The sequence below is a fragment of the Eptesicus fuscus genome, chromosome 4 (assembly GCF_027574615.1).
Source record: "Eptesicus fuscus isolate TK198812 chromosome 4, DD_ASM_mEF_20220401, whole genome shotgun sequence".
NCBI lineage: Eukaryota > Metazoa > Chordata > Mammalia > Chiroptera > Vespertilionidae > Eptesicus > Eptesicus fuscus.
In genome coordinates, this window is record NC_072476.1 from 47,225,705 (window position 1) to 47,245,145 (window position 19,441).

The window sequence follows — 19,441 nt, forward strand, 5'->3', positions numbered from 1 at the left end:
GTGTAGATGTACCACAGTTTTTAAATCCACTCATCTACTGATGGGCACTTTTTAATTCTATTCTTACAACAGCCCAGCAAGAGGAATTCTTCTTCTTCTTTAATCATTGAGATAAATCAGAGAGGTTAAATAACTTGCCCAAGGTCACTGGGATAGTAAGTGTTGGAGTCTTTTCGTCTCTGAATCTGTGCTTGAGTCTCAACGAGGAGATATTTGCTTGCTTCCTTCCATCCCCATCCCAGCCCATTTATTTATCAGTGTCTCAGATATTTTCCTCTATGCTGTAAAGGTAAAGAAATGTAAGTAAATCATTTATAGTAAAGTGTGCTTTGTGCTCTGATAAAGGAATGCAGCTACTATGGAAAACCAAGGCAGAGATACCTCGATCAGACCAAGGTCAGGAGTGGGGCAGTCTTCTCAGAGAAAGAGGTCCATAAATACAGTTTTAAAAAATAGTAGGAATGTTATAGGCGAAGAAGGGAGATAACATTATTGTGAGAACTGCTAAGCATTGGGTTTAAGTCCTGATTTATCTCCCCATTAGCTGTGTGATTTTGAAAAAGTTATTTAACCTCTTTGCGTCTCAATTTATTCATCTCAAAACAAGGCTAATAATTCATCTTAGGTAGGGATCTGGTGAAAGCCAAGGGGGTAACAGAGGGAAGCATCTTGCTTTGCTGCCTGGTATGCAGGTGTTAGTAGATGGCAATGGTGATGGATGATGGTGGTGGACTTGTTATGATTGAAGGTGAAGGCTTCTGGTAGAGCCCCTGGAACAGGCGAGACTGGTGGGGGCTACTGACCAACCTTAGCAAGAGGAATGATGAAGCCTGAACTCAGCAACAGCTGTGGGGAAAGAGAGGTGGGGCAGACCTGAGACATTTCAGAGGTTGTAGATGAAATAGGAAGAACCTGGTGATTAATTGGATAGTTTATGAATTAAAGGAGCGGGAGGGTGGGACAGCAGAAGAGGGAGAAAAGATTTGAGTCCATCCACTGTTTAGAGCTCACCACCCTGTGGTCAGGAGAGTCTTCAATCCAGTCACTTGGAGCTGACAGAGTGACTGCAGGAAGTGGCTGGGCCTGACCACAGGGACTGGGAGGAAGGTGGAGCTGCATATTTCTAACCCTTAACCTCACATCTCATTTAATATCTGTGATCTCGATGACATATTATCCTGTTGAGACAGTAACCCCAAAATTATTTGGGATGACATTATCTCCTTTAGTTTTTAAGCACCTTTTAGTCTCAGGAAGACTTAGAATTAAGTATAGGGGCAAACCCAGGGCATAAGTAATTTTTTCAATTGTTTAAAAAATTAATTTTAGAGAGAGAGAGGGAGAGAGAGAGAGAGAGAAGAGAGAGAGAGAGAGAGAGAGAGAGACATCGATTGGTTGCTTCCCAAATGCACCCCGACTGGGATTTGAATCCACACCCCGGGTATGTACCCTGACCAGGAATCGAACCTGCGACCTTTTGGTGTACAGAACGATGCTCCAACTAACTGAGCCACACGGGTAAGGATGGAATAAATAACTTTTTGTTAAGTGACCTGTGCATATTTGGTACTTCGTATATTTATAATATTTAAGAAAACAGAGCCTATTGAATAACCAAGTAGCCTTGTTTCCAATATGAATTTATAATGGAATAATTAATTTAAACTTGTGACTATAAGTTGGAAAATTTAAGAATATTTTACTGATTTCAAAAACAGGATTAGAAATCTTAAAACATTCAAAATATGCTTAACATATAAGAGTAAGTTAGGTTCTTAAAAAGGTTTTGCTTGTTCTTTAGATAATTGAAATACTTAAGATGGCAACGAATTGTATAAATGCAGTTTAAAATGTTTGAGGGTATTTTCTAATTAACTAAGTTTGTATGTTAATTTAAAACAGTAATCAAAGATTTCTTAAAAGTGATTGTTAAAAAAAGTGATTGTTAAAATTTGTTAGTTTTCTGAACAGAATAATAAGATTTGTAAGTGAACTAAAGGCTCAAGAAAGACCTAGAATTTTACTTTTTCACTTCAAGACATTACTAATAGTTAAAAAAAAAATCCTGAATAATCCTTTCTGTTCATAAAAGCCTCTCAAAAGTAGCAAAAATACCAACACATTGACATGATGTATGCCTAAATTAGAAAGAATAATACATGTTTCTCAAATAATATGTATATTAATAATGTATTCTCAAATATATATATTATGCGTTACACACAATACTATATTCCCAATATTTATTTGTGTGTCTATTCTTTTTTCCTCTCATAGGAGCAGCAACTGTATGTAAACTAAGGGTTGGATGGTTTTGTCTGAAAGTTGTTTTCCACAGCTCTGATGTTCAGTAATCCATAAGGAGAACAAAGGGATTTTGCTCTGTGGAGCCTAATTGCCTGCTGAATAAATAAATAAATAGATGAAGCACTGCACGCATTAAATGAAGGTAAATATTGACCCTGACACCATATGTTTGCTAGGGAGCCAGCTGAAGTGTGCTGGCAGGTTCAATCAGTCAGGGGTCTCCTGGCCCAGCAAGCAGGGGCCCTGGTCTTTCAGGAGTACAGTAGGGAAAGAGACTGAAATATCAATGAGGCTCTCCTGCGTGTGCCTTAATCCTCCCCCTCCCCCAGATCTCCCTCCAAAGACAGCTTGCAAAATCTGAAATCCAAAAGAAAAAGAAAGAGAAGAAAGGAAAAATAGAATGAATATTGATTGTCTAACCTCAGATGGTCCCGTAGGAGTCCTTGTTAAACCAGACTGAGGGGGATTAGCATATCTTTGTTTTACTTCACCTTTACTTAAGAAAGGAAAAATTACTCTGTTGGGTCAGACCCATGAGTATGTGGAAAACTATATATACCAGTACATAGCATGCCCTAGCGGAACAGACCCCCTCCCCGCAAACATCACTTTCTGGGAAAGCCCCGTCACCTCTCTGAGCCCCCGTTTTCTCAGCCTCACAGGAGGATAAGACTGGTCCTGCCTTTGTCACAGGGTTTACAAGCTCCGGTGGGGTTACTTATATATCGGGGCCTGGAGAAAGGGGCCGTGGGCTTTAAAAACCTAATTGTGACAACTTCTGAGAGACAAGTCACTCTGTTGTATCCCCTCACACCACCTTTGTTCTCTGTCCCTGTTCCTGTTTCCCAGGCCCAGAGTGGCCAGAGGAGGGGCAAGGACAGCACAGGTTGCTATTGGAGGTGGCCACGGTGGCTTCCGCAGGGCAAGAAATCCCTTCTTTCTTCCTAGTTCTTTCTGAATTAAGAACTCTAAGTTACAAGTTAAACAAACAAAAATCGAGCCGGGCTGGTGTGGCTCAGTGGTTGAGCGATGACCCATGAACCAAGAGGTCACCAGTTTGAGTCCCAGTTAGGGCATCTGCCTGGGTTGTGGTCTCGATCCCTGGTAGGTGATTTGCAGGAAGTAACCAATTGATGATGTTTCTCTCTCATCGATGTTTCTATCTCTCTATCCTTCTCCCTTGCTCCCACTCTAAAAATCAATAAAAACATATTTAAAAAAAATACAAATCTAGAAGGTAGATTGAATCATACAAAATTGCTGCGATTCAATCTTAAAATAAAAGAAATTTACTCCTTTTAAAGATACCCAGAATCAGATAAGTTAAATGTTTTCATTCAATAATAGACAAAACTTATTTCTAAGGAGTAGCATATAAAACATAAGCAAGTGGTCCTTAAAAAATGTAGGTTGTCACATCAGTGTTTCTCTCTCTCCCTCTCCCTTCCACTCTCTCTCTAATAAAATCAATAAAACCAGATTTAAAAAAAAAGTAGGTTGTTTATTTGGTTGCTTGCTGTCTTACATGTATAGATGTGTGTGGGTTTCAATCAGGATTACATTTAATTGCCTATAAACAAAAAAATCAGAGAAACCCCAAAAACAAACAACAGGGGTTTGAACAGGTGGACATGAAGAAGCCCAGAGATAGGCTCCCAATCTGGGTGGTATTTCCAAGCTTGCAGGATACAGGCTCCTTTTTTGCTCCCCTGCTACTGTCTTTAGATGGCTGTTTGTGCTCCAGCCATGGCATCCAAACCCAGTTGCAAGGAGGGAGGACAGAGATGTTGCATGTCTCCTTCCTTCTTTTAAAAGACTCTCAGGAAGTACCATTTAATACTTAACACATCTCATTGGCCAGGTCTGAGCCACACAGCCATACATACTGACCAGGAAATATGGGGGAAACCCTCAGCTAAAAATTGGGGTTTACTTTCAGAGGTAGATTGTATGTCACATTTTGCTTTGATATGTAGATAATGGGAACATAAACTTTGTTATCATAAGTTGCAAACTTAAAGTATTGTTTGGATAATACTCAGGAACTGCCTCTTTCTAATTCTTACCCATTCCAGCCATGCACATTACTTTTCTGGAGTTTTGACTAAATTAATTAGTTAAAAGCTGTGATGTGCCAGGCATTGTCTTAGGTGCTACAGAGAAAAAACGGAGGAGGGAATCCTGGGTCCTAGGTGCGGGGCCAAGGCAGAGATGGTTAGGGGCAATCAAGCCAGCAGGGGAGCAGTTAGAAACGATCAGGCTGGCAGGCAGAAGCAGTTAGGGGCAAGCAGGCAAGCAGTTAGGAGCCAGCAGTTCTGGATTGTGAGAGGGATGTCCGACTGCTGGTTATCCCACGAGGGGTCCCAGATTGGAGAGGGTGCAGGACAGGCTGAGGGACACCCTCCCTGCCGCCCCCCGCCCCCGTGCACGAATTTTGTGCACTGAGCCTCTAGTCATTCTATAAGACTGCAACTCCATAGGGGCAGAGACCAGGTCCGCTGTGTTCACCTCTGAGCCTGGTACGCAGTGGACAGTCACCAAGCACTGGCTGAGTAGAAATTATGTGAGGAAAGAAGAGTCTCAGGAATATTTTAAAATGTATAATTTATGTAACATGGACACTTGACAATATGAAAATACGTGTCTGACAAAGATATAAGGCTTAGGATGATTATTTACCTTGGACACATGGTCTTCATTTTAGAACATAATTTGTCGAACAACCCTGTGCATTTAAACCATGACTTGTGTAGTGGACATTTGCTGGTTACTCCTACCTGCTTTCTATGCCTTAATCACCTAGTTATTTCTTCCCAGGGCCCCTATATGGGGATCCCATGTGATTCCAGAGAAGCAAGTTCTGCCTGTCCCTCTGGAGGTGCCTTTTGACTTAGGCTAAGCCATTCAGTACAGTCTCCCTCTAGCCACAGTGATTACTTCAGGGATGAATCACATCATCCTCATTAACAACAACATTTTCATAGCATTTACAAAGCCCCAGGCACTGTTGTAAGCACTGCGTTCGTCCATTTAATCCTCACAACAGCAGCATGAGAAAGGTGCTATGATAGTACCCCATCTATGCTACTCTGAGGTGCAAAGCTGGGGAACTGTGAGCTGGGTTGGATTCTGAGCTCACACAGCTCGGCTCTGGAATCTGTGTTCCTAATGGCTCCACTGAACGGCTGGGACTCAGGCTGGTCCATCAGTGAATCCTGAGCCTCCAACCAAGGAAGTTAGAACCGTTGGCTCCCCTTGCTCTGTGTGGTGTGGACAGCAGATGTGAGTCCTGGAACAACTCCAGCATCTGATTACTTCAAGAGAAGCCAGGCTAAGTTCAAGACCAATACATGGAAGTGGCAGAGGTGAAGGGGCACAGAGAGTCAGCATCAGTTCTGGATGCTGCTTGAAATTGGTAGAAGGCAATCAACTCTATTTTAAAGGTTCATTTCAGTTGGGTTTTTGAAAGCATCTGACATTTGATTTACAAAAATTTATATATATGGATTCTTTCCTTTTTAAAAAAAATCTTCATCTGAGGATATTTTTCCCATTGATTTTTTAGAGAGAGTGGAAGGGAGAGGGAGAGACAGAAACACTGATGTGTGAGAGACACATTGATTGGTTGCCTCCTCCCGCATGGCCCCGCCCCCACCACCAAGCCGGGAGCCTATAACCAAGGTACAAGCCCTTGATCAGAATCGAACCTGGGACTCTTCAGTCCTCAGGCCGACACTCTATCCACTGAGCCAAACCAGCTAGGACTACATGGATTCTTTCTTATATTCGTGTTACATGAAGACATCTGTGCCTGTGAACTTCACTTATATTTGCCAGTGAACATGGTATAAATATGGAGACATTAGTAACGTTAAATCAATTATTTAGCTGAAAAGAATAGTATAAACATGATCCTAATTAACATCATACTTCTTCAATTTTCAAGAAAATATTTCTGAAATTGGGGCACCTCCTATAATTGATGGTGTCTTCAATTAATTAGCAGTTTTATTTCTTTCTTAGTGGTAAATACAATAAGTTATTAATGTAATTGGTAGCATCTTAGATTCAATGTCATACAGTAATTTGATTATGGTTGGCTATATACTCCTCCTATCTACAACCCAGACTAAGCATATTAAGATTGTATATCTGCCCTGGCTGATGTGGCTCAGTTGACTAAGCATCGTTCCATGCACTGAGAGGTCACCAGTTCGATTCCCGGTCAGGGCACCTTTAAAATTGAGTTGATTGCCTTCTACCAATTTCAAGCAGCATCCAGAACTGATGCTGACTCTCTGGCCCCTTCACCTCTGCCACTTCCATGTATTGGTCTTGAACTTAGCCTGTCTTCTCTTGAAGTAATCAATGCCTGGGTTGTGGGCTTGATCCCCAGTTGGTGGTGTATAGGGGGCCACCTATTGATGTTTCTCTCTGGAAGAGGCAGAGCAAAGTGGACACCTGAGCAGCCGGTGGGACCTACTGAGATGAAAATAGGGCAGCAGGTGGGAGGTGTACAGAATATCAGTATATAAAATTCTAATTGTACAAAAAGGAATACAATAAAATGTCTCCATTCTAGTCCTGTCCACCAACCACCCATAACATGACTGTTTTCAGTTTTCCTCCTGGCAACTTCTTAAGGTCAGAATCAGAAGGCTGGGTATGAGTTCAGAGGTCATCTAGTCCAGATGTTTCTTTGCCAAATGATTGTTACACTGGGTTGCTCTTTCCCTGGAATGTCACTTCAAAAGGAAGAGCAATGTATCGTTTCCAGAAGAAAGCAGCATGCTGGCCATGAAGATCCAGAGGCATCCGAATACGAGTCCCACGTCCCTTATTGAACAGACTAGCGTGCTGAGGCCCGGAGAGGTGATGGGACTTCTTTAAGGTCCCATGGCTAGTCTGACTTAAAATCTAAATAACTGTAGGATAACTGAGGCAAATTTCCTCATTCTTTGATGGGGTACCAGGTAAAATATGGTAGAAGCCAGGTTAGATCCTAGAAAAAGAATTCATTTTTAAATGGAGGTCAATTTCATCAGCCAGAAATTTGACAGTCTTCTTTTGCTTAATACGAAAATCTGTTTTCATTTTTAATTCATTCTTGCTCATTGTAAAAAGTTCAAACTTCCTTTTAAAAACAAATTAAAATGGACCTTTCTATTCAGATGATTATGTAAAAGGCTCTTATTTACCTCACTGCTTACCTTGGATAACTTTCCCTGCTGTGCATATACATCCACCTCATCTTTTCTAACAGCTGCCGAATCTTACGCTAGAAGCATAGACTAGAATTAATGTAGCAACTCCCTCTAACTTGGATGGTTTCAAAAGTTTTAATATTCTAAACATACTATAGTATCTTTACATACATCTGTGGCTATTATTTGATAAGGGTAAGTTCCTAAATTTTGAATTCCAGGGTCAATACTTAAATTATCGTATGCATGACAGTTTGCACTCCCGAAAGCCTGAATCCATCTACAGTTCCACCAACAGTGTATCAAAATACTCATTTCACCCATTCTCACCAATCTTTGGAATCTCTCTCAATCCAACAGGCAGAAGACGTTAATTTGTTTAAAAATTTTAAAAATATCTCCCAAGGGACGACTAGACTTATCAACTAGCTCCCCTGAACTCATTTTTGCTAGCTTGCATTTGACCAGAGAAGGGAATACTAGGGCATTGCAAAGTCATAGTTCTAAGACATGTATACGAAATACAATCTATACCAATTCATTCACCAACAAGGTGTACAAAATAAGAATTCTCAGTAAATTCCAAAACAACATTTGCATAGAGATCACAAGAATGAAGAAGCAGCTTAAGCTGCTGCCTGGGAGACGACTTCCTTTGAAATGTGGGCAATACCCCTGAGGTACTTCAATAAATGGGATCTAAGGCCTCAGTACTTAGAGGAGAGGATAGCTGGTTAATGACATATATATGAAGTGAGTCAGAAGGCAGATGGTCTTAAAAACTGGATGTGCCCGGGCACATACGCTATTAGAAAGAAAACCAAGTAAGGTGTCTGAAGAGACTAGGCAGGAGTACGATGAAACTAAACCAGGAATATTTCCCTTTAAAAACTACTCTTTCTGATGTAATCTACTTGGCAGGGTCTTCAATACTCTTTCTTGACAGCCATTAATGACGCAATGATGGATGAGGTGGCGTAATGGGGAGGCTACTAGTAAAAAATGCACCTCCCCCTTTAAAAATTATTCATAGGTAATTAGGGACAACCTTTATTATTTTTTTTTTTGGAAATATAATCTCTAGAGCAATGCTTCTCAAAGCGTGGTTCCCAATCAGCAGCATAAGCATCACCTGGGGACTTGTTAGGAATGCAAATTCCCAGGCCCAACTCCAGGCCGAAACTCTGGGGGTGGAGCTAGTGATCTGTGTCCTAACAAGTCTTCCAAGTGATTCTCCTGCATTGCCCTCGGTGTTTAAGTAATTAAATTATTTACTTATTTTACTGTCAATGTTTTCATGGCATTTTTTCCTGTTTCAAATTACAGTTAACTTTCCGAAGTTTGGAAAATACAAAAAGTATAAAAAAGGACAGAAGACATGGATTGTTTAAAGACATCTTCCTAAACAGAATATAGTGCTTTAAACAGAATTCTGTATCTGGCGTTGTGAAATGCATGTTTCAGCAATGGACGGGGGCCTGTTTTATGTGAAATCAAATCGCTTTTTCCAGGATGAGAATTCCTACAGTCCTTCACAGATGGTCTACATATTTCCATAAAATTGTATCTACTCTCAGTTTGTTTGTCATTTGACTCATCTACATAGGCTTATTATGACAAAATGTCATCTTAACCAAAGAAAATATTTTTCTAAAAAATCTCTGAAAAGAGATCAAAGGTTTTGACACAGGCTTTAAAGAGACTGTATTATGTTATGCACATGTTGAAAAACTATATGGTTTTCCTAGGGGTAGGGGCGGTGGGATGTGTTTGAATAATATCTTGTCAATTTGTTTCTCTGCATAGTCAGAAAAAGTCTTTCTCCAAAACTCTGTGGAGGATATATGTTTATATGTTCAGCTTTTTAAGGAAGTGTCAAAGTGTTATCCAAAGTGGTCATACCATTTTACATTCCCACCAGCAGTGTATGCAAACACAAACTTTCCCTCATTCTCACCAGCACTTGGTATGGTGGTGCGGGAGTTTGGTATGGTGGTGCGGGAGCTTGGTATGGTGGTATGGGAGCTTGGTATGGTGGCCATTCTACTAGATCTGCAGGTGTCTCTTATGGTGACTTTAATATGAATTTCCCTAGTCACTAATGATGTTGAGCATCTTCTGTGCTTATTTTCCATTTGTATATCTTCTGATCCAATTATTCCACTCTTTTTTTTTTTAAATTTCAAAAGAAGTAAAATGTTCATACAAAGACATGGATCCTTGTTATAGACTGAACTGTGTCCCCACCAAATTTATAGGTTGAATCTCTAACCCCCAATGTGTCTGTATTTGGAGATGGGGCCTATAAGGAAATAATTAAGATTAAATGAAGTGATAAGGGTGGGGTCTTGATACAAAAGGTTTAGTGTCCTTATAAGAAGAAACATTGCCCTAACTGGCTTGGCTCAGTGGATAGAGCATCGGCCTGTGGACTGAAAGGTCCCAGGTTCGATTCCGGTCAAGGACATGTAGCTTGGTTGTGGGCACATCCCCAGTAGGAGGTGTGCAGGAGGCAGCTGATTGATGTTTCTCTCTCATCGATGTTTCTATTTCTCTATCCCTCTCCCTTCCTCTCTGTAAAGAAGAAGAAGAAGAAGAAGAAGAAGAAGAAGAAGAAGAAGAAGAAGAAGAAGAAGAAGAAGAAGAAACATCACAGAACTTGTGTTTCTCCCCCTCCCCCCCACTTCCCAACGAAGAAGCAGACACAGTGGGCTGGCAGCCACCTATAAGCCAGGAAGAGAGGTTTCACCAGAAAGCGACTATGCTGGCACCTGATCTTGGACTTGCAGCATCCAAAATTGTGAGAAAATAAGTGCCTGTTGTTAAAGCCATCTAGCCTATGGTGTTTTGTTATGGCAACCTGAGCTTACTAGTACAATCCTCAGAGCACGATTTGTAAAATGTATAATATTTATAATAGGGAAAAATTGGAAATTACAAATAAATGGGTAAACAATTGTTGTAGGTACATATAAATGAATACTACCGAGCAATTCAAATGGATAAACGATGGATATACACAACATGGATAGATCTCAAAATAATTATGCTGAGCAAAACAAACCAGAACCGCCCCCCCCGTCCCCCCAAAAAAAAGAGTTGACAGCATGATTCCATTTGTATAACACTCTAGATAATACAGAAAATCTAGTGACCAAAAGCAGATTGGGGGTTATCAGGGAGGTGAGGTATGGCGAAGAGCAGGAGGAAGAAATCATAAAGTTACAGAAGGAAATTTTATGGGTGAAGGATATGTTCACTAGCTTGATTTTGGTGATGGTTTAATGAGTATATACATAGATCAAAATGTATCAAATTTTACTATAAAAATATATGCAGTTTATTGTATATCAATGGCTCATTAACATTGTTTTTATTTTAACCAGTGGAATCTTCCCATTATCTCTAGGAAACTCCAATTTTGTGTTAAATGGATTTTTTTATTTTCTCTATCCCTGATAAAGAAATGGAAAAGATCCCTAACCGGTTTGGCTCAGTGGATAGAGCTTCGGCCTGTGGAGTCAAGGGTCCCAGGTTCGATTCTGGTCAAGGATATGTACCTTGGTTGCGGGCACATCCCCAGTAGGGGTTGTGCAGGAGGCAGCTGATTGATGTTTCTCTCTCATTGATGTTTCTAACTCTCTCTCCCTCTCCCTTCCTCTCTGTAAAAAAAATCAATAAAATATATTTAAAAAAAAAAGAAATAGAAAAGAAAATGCCTTACTCAGGAAAGTTTGTCACATGTACAGGGCTTCATGGTGTTGTACTTTTCATTGTGAGGAGCCTGGAACAGAATTGCTGCCTCCCCGCCAAGGCCCAGCCTTTCCATCACCATTAAAGGTAAAACAACCCCCGCCCCCCGCCAGAATCAAAGGACATAAAACAGGTGGCAACAAGACTCAAAACTGGAAAATAAATGATTACACTTGGCCCTATCTTTCGTTTTTGCAAACTAAGGAGGCTCTGCTGAATATTATGATAATGAATGAAAATCTGCTATGAAAATTTTCAATCCCTTTTGGCAATTTGTGCCAGGAGTATTATATTACAGAAAAGAAAAGCCCCCACAAGCAAAGATGCTCAACCCAGAATAAATAAGGTGTCCGCTCACGTCAGGCAAAACTTGGACAATACAACCCGAAGTTGAACACAGAATTTGATTAGAAACTCAAAACCTGCTTCCATTTCACAGAAAGCCTGGAAGATAACATAGGTTTGATTCACAGCTTTACGTCAAGTTCATACCAAACCTGGCAGGTTTGTATCGCACTCCGGGGGGCTGTGCTCTTCACGTTTAGACGGAGCTACTATAGCAGGGAAAAGGGCTTCCCACAGAAGGCTCTTTGTGGCAAATCACGATGGAAGGAAACTCCCTCCCAAGTCACAAATGGCTCATTTCCGTTCTACTGTGCTGCAGTTGCCAGCTTTAAAATTGTTATTATTTTATGGTTAAGGTACTATTTTTAAGGCATTTTAAGCAATTTTTTTTTTTTTTTTGAGCTTTGGTTACCTAGCTTGGAACTCAAAACTATGTCTGATGCCAAAGCTCTTGCACTTTCTGATACGAAATAGAGAGTTTTCTGGGAGGCCTACCCTCAACTCTGCTCGGCGTCCTCCCGCGTGTCTCCAGGAACCACGACGGCGCGCGTTAATTAACTCGACGCTGGTTCCCAGCGGGAGAGCACCGATTGCACCTGCTGCGAAGGCCCGCGCGGCCCTGCCTCCGGCTGCTCAGCTGGGGTTGTGCGTGCACGAACCCGAGGACCCACCAGGGGTCACTGCAGCCTCGGAGCTATTGTGCCCGCCAGTTCCGGACACGGCCGTCCGCGCGGAGGGCGTGGGACTTAGGGGCGCGGGAAGCCAGGGTCCTAGCGGGAAGGCGCCCAGCCCTCGCGGAGCCTGCCTCCCCGTCTCCCTGGGAAACGGACGCGGCGAGAGGGGCCGGGGCTCCGGGCGGCCTCGTGGCTCCGGCGCCCGGCGCGGTTTGCCGCGCGGACCTGTCGGCACTTCGCCATTAGACTACCTCCGCCCCGCCCTCCGCCCCCAGCCGAGACCCCGCCCAGAAGGGGCGCCCCCTGGCCGGCGGCTGGGGCCCTCGCTTGGCTCCAGAGGTTTTGGCCGACGCCGGGGCCGACCCAGCAGTACCTGGGCTGCTCCCGCCCGGGGCGCCACACCTCGAGCGTCGGTGAGAACTTTCCCCGGAGCCGCCGGGGCCTGGCGCCCCAGGGCGCACCCACGCCCGCCCGCCCGCCCGCTCGCCGCCTTCCCAGCCCAGGGCCCTGGAGGCAAGTCATTCGACTCCCCGCTTCTCTGAACCTCCCGGGGAAGCAGCCCTCCGCCGCGGCTCGGGGGATTCTCGAAGGGAGAGCTTGAACTTGGCCCTACACGGTCCTCCGGGATGAGCTCGGGGCTCCCCACGCTGCAGCCACACTGCGCGACGAGCTGACCTCTACTCACCGGTCTCGGTAGGAACCCGCTGCCCTCTCCGACCGTCTCCGGGCTCCTGGGCGCCCGCGGATTGGGAAGGGATGATCCTTGCCACTGCCCCTGCAATGCTGCCGGGACGTCGTGGGTGCCCGTGACACAAAGGAACAGCCTAGCGCTCCCCCGTCTGCGGACCGGACTGGGAGTTGCGGGGTGGGATCGGAGCTGGCAGTGCGCACCCTCCGGGGGACTCCGCCGGCCGGGAGGAGGTCGATGCGTCCCGGCCGCGCTCCGGGGGTGCGCGGGTGGAGGGGGCTTTAGAGCTTCTAGGAGCTTCCAAGTCCGGGGAGGGCCTCGAGCTCTCGCCCCTCCCGTCTCTTGCCGCTTGCCCCCATTGCCAGGAGACTTTCGTCGTCCCCAGGACTGCGGGAGGGGGCGCGGCGTCCCCGCCTTCGGAGGAGCCGGAGCCGCAGGATGTGCAGGGACGCGCCGCCGCGCTCCGCACCCAGTTCCGCTGGCGCTTCCCCGGCGACTCCCGGGCGCTGATCTCCAGGCTTCTCCGCCCTCCGAGCCGCCCGCCCGCCCGCCCGCCCGCGCGGCCCTGGACCTCGCCGAGAGCGGTTCCTGCTGCCCTCGCCACGGCGCGGACAATAAATTAATGCCTCGTGCTTGAGGGGAGGGGGCGGCTCAGCGCTTGGGGTCGCAGCTTTCTCGCCCGGCTGGAGAGCGCCGCAGCCGACATGGGCTGCTTCTGCGCTGTTCCGGAAGAATTTTACTGCGAAGTTTTGCTCCTGGATGAATCCAAGTTAACCCTCACCACCCAGCAGCAGGGCATCAAGGTAGGCACAGGCAGGGGGCGTGTTCGGGGGGTTTGGCAGCCGGGCGGGCTCGGGGTTTGGCAGCCGGGTGGGCTCGGGGGCGGGGGGTCCCCGGCTTTGGGAGGGGTGTCGGGTCGCGGCGGCGACTGCGTCTCCGCGCGGTGGGAAGGAGCCTCAGCTGGCCCCCAGCGCGCAGGTAGAGGGCGGACGTGCCGGGGCCGGTTAACTTTGAGTCCCTTCATAAAGGAAAGTAAGTTTGATGGCTCAAAGGATAGCCCAGGCACCAACTCTCAGCTGCGATCCACGGTCCTGCCACGGAGGCCAGAGATCTTCTCACCACTGGCTTCCTCCCGAAGCATCTGCGGCCTCCCCTGCAGCTCCCCAGGAGTCGCAGAATTGGATGTATGGATTGTATGGATTGCACACCGTGTCGAAGGCTCGATCTCCCTCGGCCTTTTCTTGATTGGATCCTTGGGGGAAGTAAAAGAGTTCACGCGCTGAAACACATTTTCTTGGGCGGTTGTGATTGTGTTGCCTGGCCGTGTAGTTGGGGTATTGCTACGTTTGGACAGAAAAATGATTTCCCTTTCCGCAAGCGGACTGGCTCCCCACGTTGAAGGAAACATTTCTCAGAGCGACTCGGTAATAACTGCTTCTGTTTGTAGGTCGTTCAAGTGCAGTTGCTACTGTTAACCTGGAGAACCCAAACAAAAAGACTGGGAGGTTGCAGAGATCCACTTCCTTAATTTTGCTGGGTTCTTCTGTCCTAGAGTTGACAACCTGACGGAGGCGGCTGCGCTCCCTCCTTTTGCCCTAGCAAGGGTGTTTACTACCAAGAGGTGGTGGGAATCGGGAGCGGGTGGTTTTGTTTTCTTTTCTCCTTCACTTTTAGGTCGTAGGCATTTTAGGTAACTCGGCAGCCAGTCTGGTGGAGGGAAGCGGCTCCCTCCGCCTTCCCAGTAGAGCTGGGCGTCTGAGAAATCAGATTCAGGCTGGCCAGTGTCCTTTCCCTAGTCTTGTCATCTCAGCAGTTAATCCTCATGGCGTTGGTCCTGGGCATTTCCTGATGTGAGTCGGTTTTTCCGTAGCTTTATGTGCTTTACAGTACTGCTCCTGGCCAGAAGCTTCAGCTTTGCTATGACCATTCTTGGTGTGCAGAATTCTCAACTCCCAGGTGTCATTCTTTTACAAGAAAAAGGGGTAAAAAATGACCCGTTAAAGCCACAAGATAAAGTTAACCCTTTCCTTTAGAAAATTGTTTTGAATATTGTGTCCCCAGTTAATTATAATTAGCGAAAGTCCACCAGACTGTCATTTGCTGTATCCCTTGAAGGTCAATAAAATACTTTGGGGGAGGGGGAGGTATTCATTTTATATTTTCAACTTTTCTTTACGTTCCAAAACACCTCCTCTCCCCAAATGAAATCAGGAAAAGAACTTGCCTTGTAAGATGATGTGACATTCTTTGGTGTACTGTACAAATAAAATAGGCAGAAATGACAAATCTGTGTATTTTTGATAATACATAGATTCTCTTGGGCTTGGGGATAGAAACATTTGGAAAAAGATAACAAATGATCTGATGCTGAAACAACAAAGAAATCTTTCTGAAGTGCAAAGTCTAAAGTCATCTGGAGTGTGAGCTTCCTGTTTAATCATGAAAGCGTACTCCTGTCAGCTGTGGAGCATGTACATTATTCTGTCAAGAGAGCAGTCAAGACTTGGGATCAAATGGAATAATTTTGTCAAAGAAACATGAATCAAAAATCCTGGTCCATAATTATTTTTTATAACCTGTTGGTGTTTACCTTGCTTTACAAATAGGTTGAAGATTGGTGAGTGATTCAAATGCAATAGCAACTTTATAATGCTGTAATGTTGGATAGATGCCATTTAAATAAACAATAGTTTAAGCAGGTTTTTGTTGAAAGTAATCATTTTGCAACAGGCTTGGCCTCTTTTAGTGTCACAAAAGCATGCCACAATTATTTTGATGGCCATGTGTGTAACACAGATGTCTGCTGAAGTTAACCACGTTATCTGTAACTACCATCCTATATAATAAAGAGCTAATATGCAAATGGTCGTCACGCCCTTGCACCCTCATGCCCTCGCGCCAGGGGGCCGGGGGACCTGAGGCCGTGCCCCCCGCCCGGCGGGGCTTGATGGGGGACCTGAGGCTGCGCCCCCTCGCCCTGCGGGGCTTGATGGGGGTGGGGCCAGTCAGTTCTGGGTCTCGCATGATTTCGAGGTGTGCACGGGTGTGTGGGGACTTGACTCTGGGTCCCGCGGCATGCCCCAGATTCTGACAGGAGGGAGATTTTCATATATATTTTACTAATTTTCTTTCATCTCTCACACTTCTATTATAGAGAAAGGGCAAATAGCAATATTAAAATATTTCCTCTAATTAACTCCCTTTTAATGTGCACAAATTTCGTGCACCGGGCCACTAGTGCTATCATAAAATGCATGTGTTAAGCACCTATCTACTTGTGGTAGGTACTAAATTAAACACATATGCATATTTGTGTTTAATATGTGAATAATGACCATTCTTGGTGTACAGAATTCTCAATTCCCAGGTGTCATTCTTTTACAAGAAAAAGGGGCAAAATGACCAGCTTCCCGAATGTAGAAGGTATTCAAATATTGAATGAATATATGTATAGTTCGTATATTATTATCCTGTACATACCTGGCATCTTAAACTCTTTAGTTCATAAGTGAAATAGTCAACAATTACTTGAAAGTTAATAGTATAATAGTTGCTATTATAGTGGTCTCCTCCTGCTATAGTACAATTGATAATTTTGATTATCACTAAAGTCAAAGTGAAGCATACATTAATTAGCCTGTTTCCCCCCTAAAATTAATAGAAAAATATTTTTATTTTTCAAAAGTATCCTATATAATAAAAGCCTAATATGCTAAGTGTTCTACCTTTCATTTGACTGTTCGCTATGACATGCACTGACCACCAGAGGGCAGACATTCTGACCTGGAGGTTAGCTTGCTGCTGGGGTCCGGCTGATCGGGACTGGGCTAGATGGGCTGGACATGCCCTGGAGCCCTCCCACGGTCCCTACCTAGTCCTGATTGTGCACTAGTGGGGTCCCTTGGCCTGGTCTGCACCCTCTTGCAATCCAGGACCCCTTGGGGGATGTTGGAGAGCCAGTTTCGGCTGATCCCTGCAGGCCAGTGCACCGGGCCTCTAGTTTCCTAATAATTAATTTGAGATGACCCTTTTGTCCGTTCTATCTCAAATGAAATGAAGACAGCTCATTTATCATTAAAATTATATTCACATATTTCATCCCTTAATGGAAGGACTTTTACTGATTCCTGATAGTTACTTAAGAAATCAGCCCTTGCCCTAGGCAGTTTGGCCCAGTGGATAGAGCATCGGTCTGTGGACCAAAGGGTCCCAGGTTCAATTCCAGTCAAGGGCAAATATCCTGGTTGCAGGCTCCTCCCTGGCCTGGGCCTTGGTCGGGGCTCATGGATGAGGCAACCAATCAATGTGTTTCTCTCACATTGATGTTTCTCTCTGTCTTTCCCTCTCTCTTCTACTCTCTCTAAAAATCAATGGAAAAATATCCTCAGGTGAGGATTAACAAAAAAAAAAAACCATAAAAAATAATCAGCCCATTCTGCGTGGCTCAGTGGTGGGGTGTTGACCTAATAACCAGGAGGTCATGGTTTGATTCTGGTCAGAGACATGCCCAGGTTGTGGGCTCCATCCCCAGTAGGGGGCATGCAGGAGGCAGCCAATCAATGATTCTCTCTCATCATTGATGTTTCTATCTCTCCCTTCCTCTCTTCCAATAAAAAATATATATTTTTAAACAAATCAAATTTCTAGTTATAAAAACAGTTATGGGGATGTAAAGTGCAGCATAGGGAATACAGTCAATACTACTATAATAATTGTACTAGTATATGGTGTCAGATGGGTACTAGACTTATTGGGGCGATTACTTCGTACGTTATATAAATGTCTAATCACTGTGTTGTACCCCTGAGGTTAATATAATATTCTGTGTCAACTGTAATTGAAAAATTTAAAAATCAGAAAAATAAAACATATCTTTGTATTCAGACTAATGTTATGTAGAAACTTGCCTTCTTAACTTGCTTTAGAGGTAACCTCACCTTGAAAACAGGAAGACTTTTTCATGCAATATGTAGTTTGAGTCCTATCCAAGATTTAAAAACCCAGGTTTATATAAACTGGAAGCTATGGTTGTGTGTTGAGCCCCACAATAGCTTCTAGCTGTTTGTTCTCTGCTGCCATCTCTGTTGTTTATTCAAGTTAAGAATTTCTGCTGTGGTTGGTCTCTTGGTTTTTTGAGTAATGTTTGTTCAGGGAAACTTTTGTTATGTCCTTTGTAGTTCTTTGTCCTGGTGGAGGTAGAGAGCTTTCTTTCTGTTCTCTTTAGAAGCAAAACTTTATGTGGCTCAGACTACCTTTATAGATTGCCATTTGATTAGCAAAGATTTTTTTTGGGGGGGGGGGAATCACAAGGTTTGATTATAAATTTAGTTTTGAAAATTGCTGGTGCAAATATGACCTAGATTAGTATTTTCATTTCAGTAAAATTTTAGTCCTCTGAGTAGTAATATAATAACCACTGAAGTGCTCATTTCCCCCTCAGACTATTTGACTAAATGAAACCAATATAATAGCAAGATGGAAATTCCGTTAACTTTTTTAAGGCTTTATTGAGATACTAGAGGCTCGCTGCACGAAATTCGTGCACGGGTAGGGTCCCTAGGCCTGGCCAGTGATTAGGGCCGATCTGTGGGGTGACTGGCGGGGCGATTGGGGTCCCCCACTGGCACCCGCTTTGGCCAGCCTGGCACCGCCTGCTCACCAGCCCCGCCCCCCGCCACCACCGCTGGTTGCCTCCCTCTGCGGGGCGACTAGGGGGGTGATCAGGGAGCCCCTGCTGGCACCTGCCTTGGCTGGCCTGGGGCCTGCGGGCTGGGGCAACTCCTGCATTGAGTGTCTGCCCCTTGGTGGTCAGTGCACGTCATAGCGACTGGTCCTTCTGCCGGTCGTTCCGCCATTTGGTAGATTTGCATATTAGGCTTTTATTACATAGGATACCATACAATTCGCACAGTTAAAGTGTACACAGTTCATTTGTTAACTTTTAAATGAAGTTATTTTCTAATCCTGAGTTTCCTGAGGGAATATTGTGAGTTTTGATGCTTTGATCAGAAGCTTCCTAAAAAACTAGAAAAACAATTAGAAGGTGGGAGCTTAAATTATATTCCTCTCGCTTACTGAGAAGGGTGATTTTCGTCCCATTTGGACTGGTAAAGAAAAATCTAAGAAGACTGGGGAAAAGTGAAAAGCAACAGTTCTTCACAAATCGCATTATGTAAATACCTATATATTTGATATCAACCACATAAGTAGAGAGTCAGAGACCTTACATACATAGATTGAAGCTAGTAATCATACACCAGCATTTTCGTTAATGTAAGATTGCCTGGGGGTTCTTGATTGCTTAGTAAGTTACACGTGACTGGGATAGAGGTAGGTACCCCTCTGCTCCACGGCATCTAGATTTCTAGAATTCAAGTATGATATTCGTATTTTGGCTGTTTAAGATGACCTAGTATATAAATGCTTCCTCAATTTTTTTTTGTTTTTAAAAAAATATTTAAAGTGTTTTT

At 44.2% G+C, this 19,441-nt stretch overlaps 1 protein-coding gene and 1 long non-coding RNA gene across 4 annotated transcripts in view; one reads left to right on the forward strand and one right to left on the reverse strand.

Moving 5' to 3' along the window:
- The window catches only part of LOC114232589 (uncharacterized), a 75,742-nt gene extending 62,712 nt beyond the window's left edge, over positions 1-13,030 (reverse strand). Inside the window, exon 1 of the long non-coding RNA XR_008555832.1 lies at positions 12,969-13,030. This is a non-coding gene — a long non-coding RNA (uncharacterized LOC114232589). The remainder of the gene's footprint in view (positions 1-12,968) is intronic.
- Positions 13,031-13,487: 457 nt separating this feature from the next.
- The window catches only part of EPB41L4A (erythrocyte membrane protein band 4.1 like 4A), a 218,207-nt gene continuing 212,253 nt past the window's right edge, over positions 13,488-19,441 (forward strand). For all 3 annotated transcript variants that reach the window (XR_008555830.1, XM_008144480.3, XM_028149759.2), the window contains exon 1: positions 13,488-13,774. Coding sequence is in view for 2 of the 3 variants with exons in the window: in XM_008144480.3 (XP_008142702.1) it covers positions 13,676-13,774 (99 nt within the window). In the remaining variant the exon portion in view is untranslated. The remainder of the gene's footprint in view (positions 13,775-19,441) is intronic.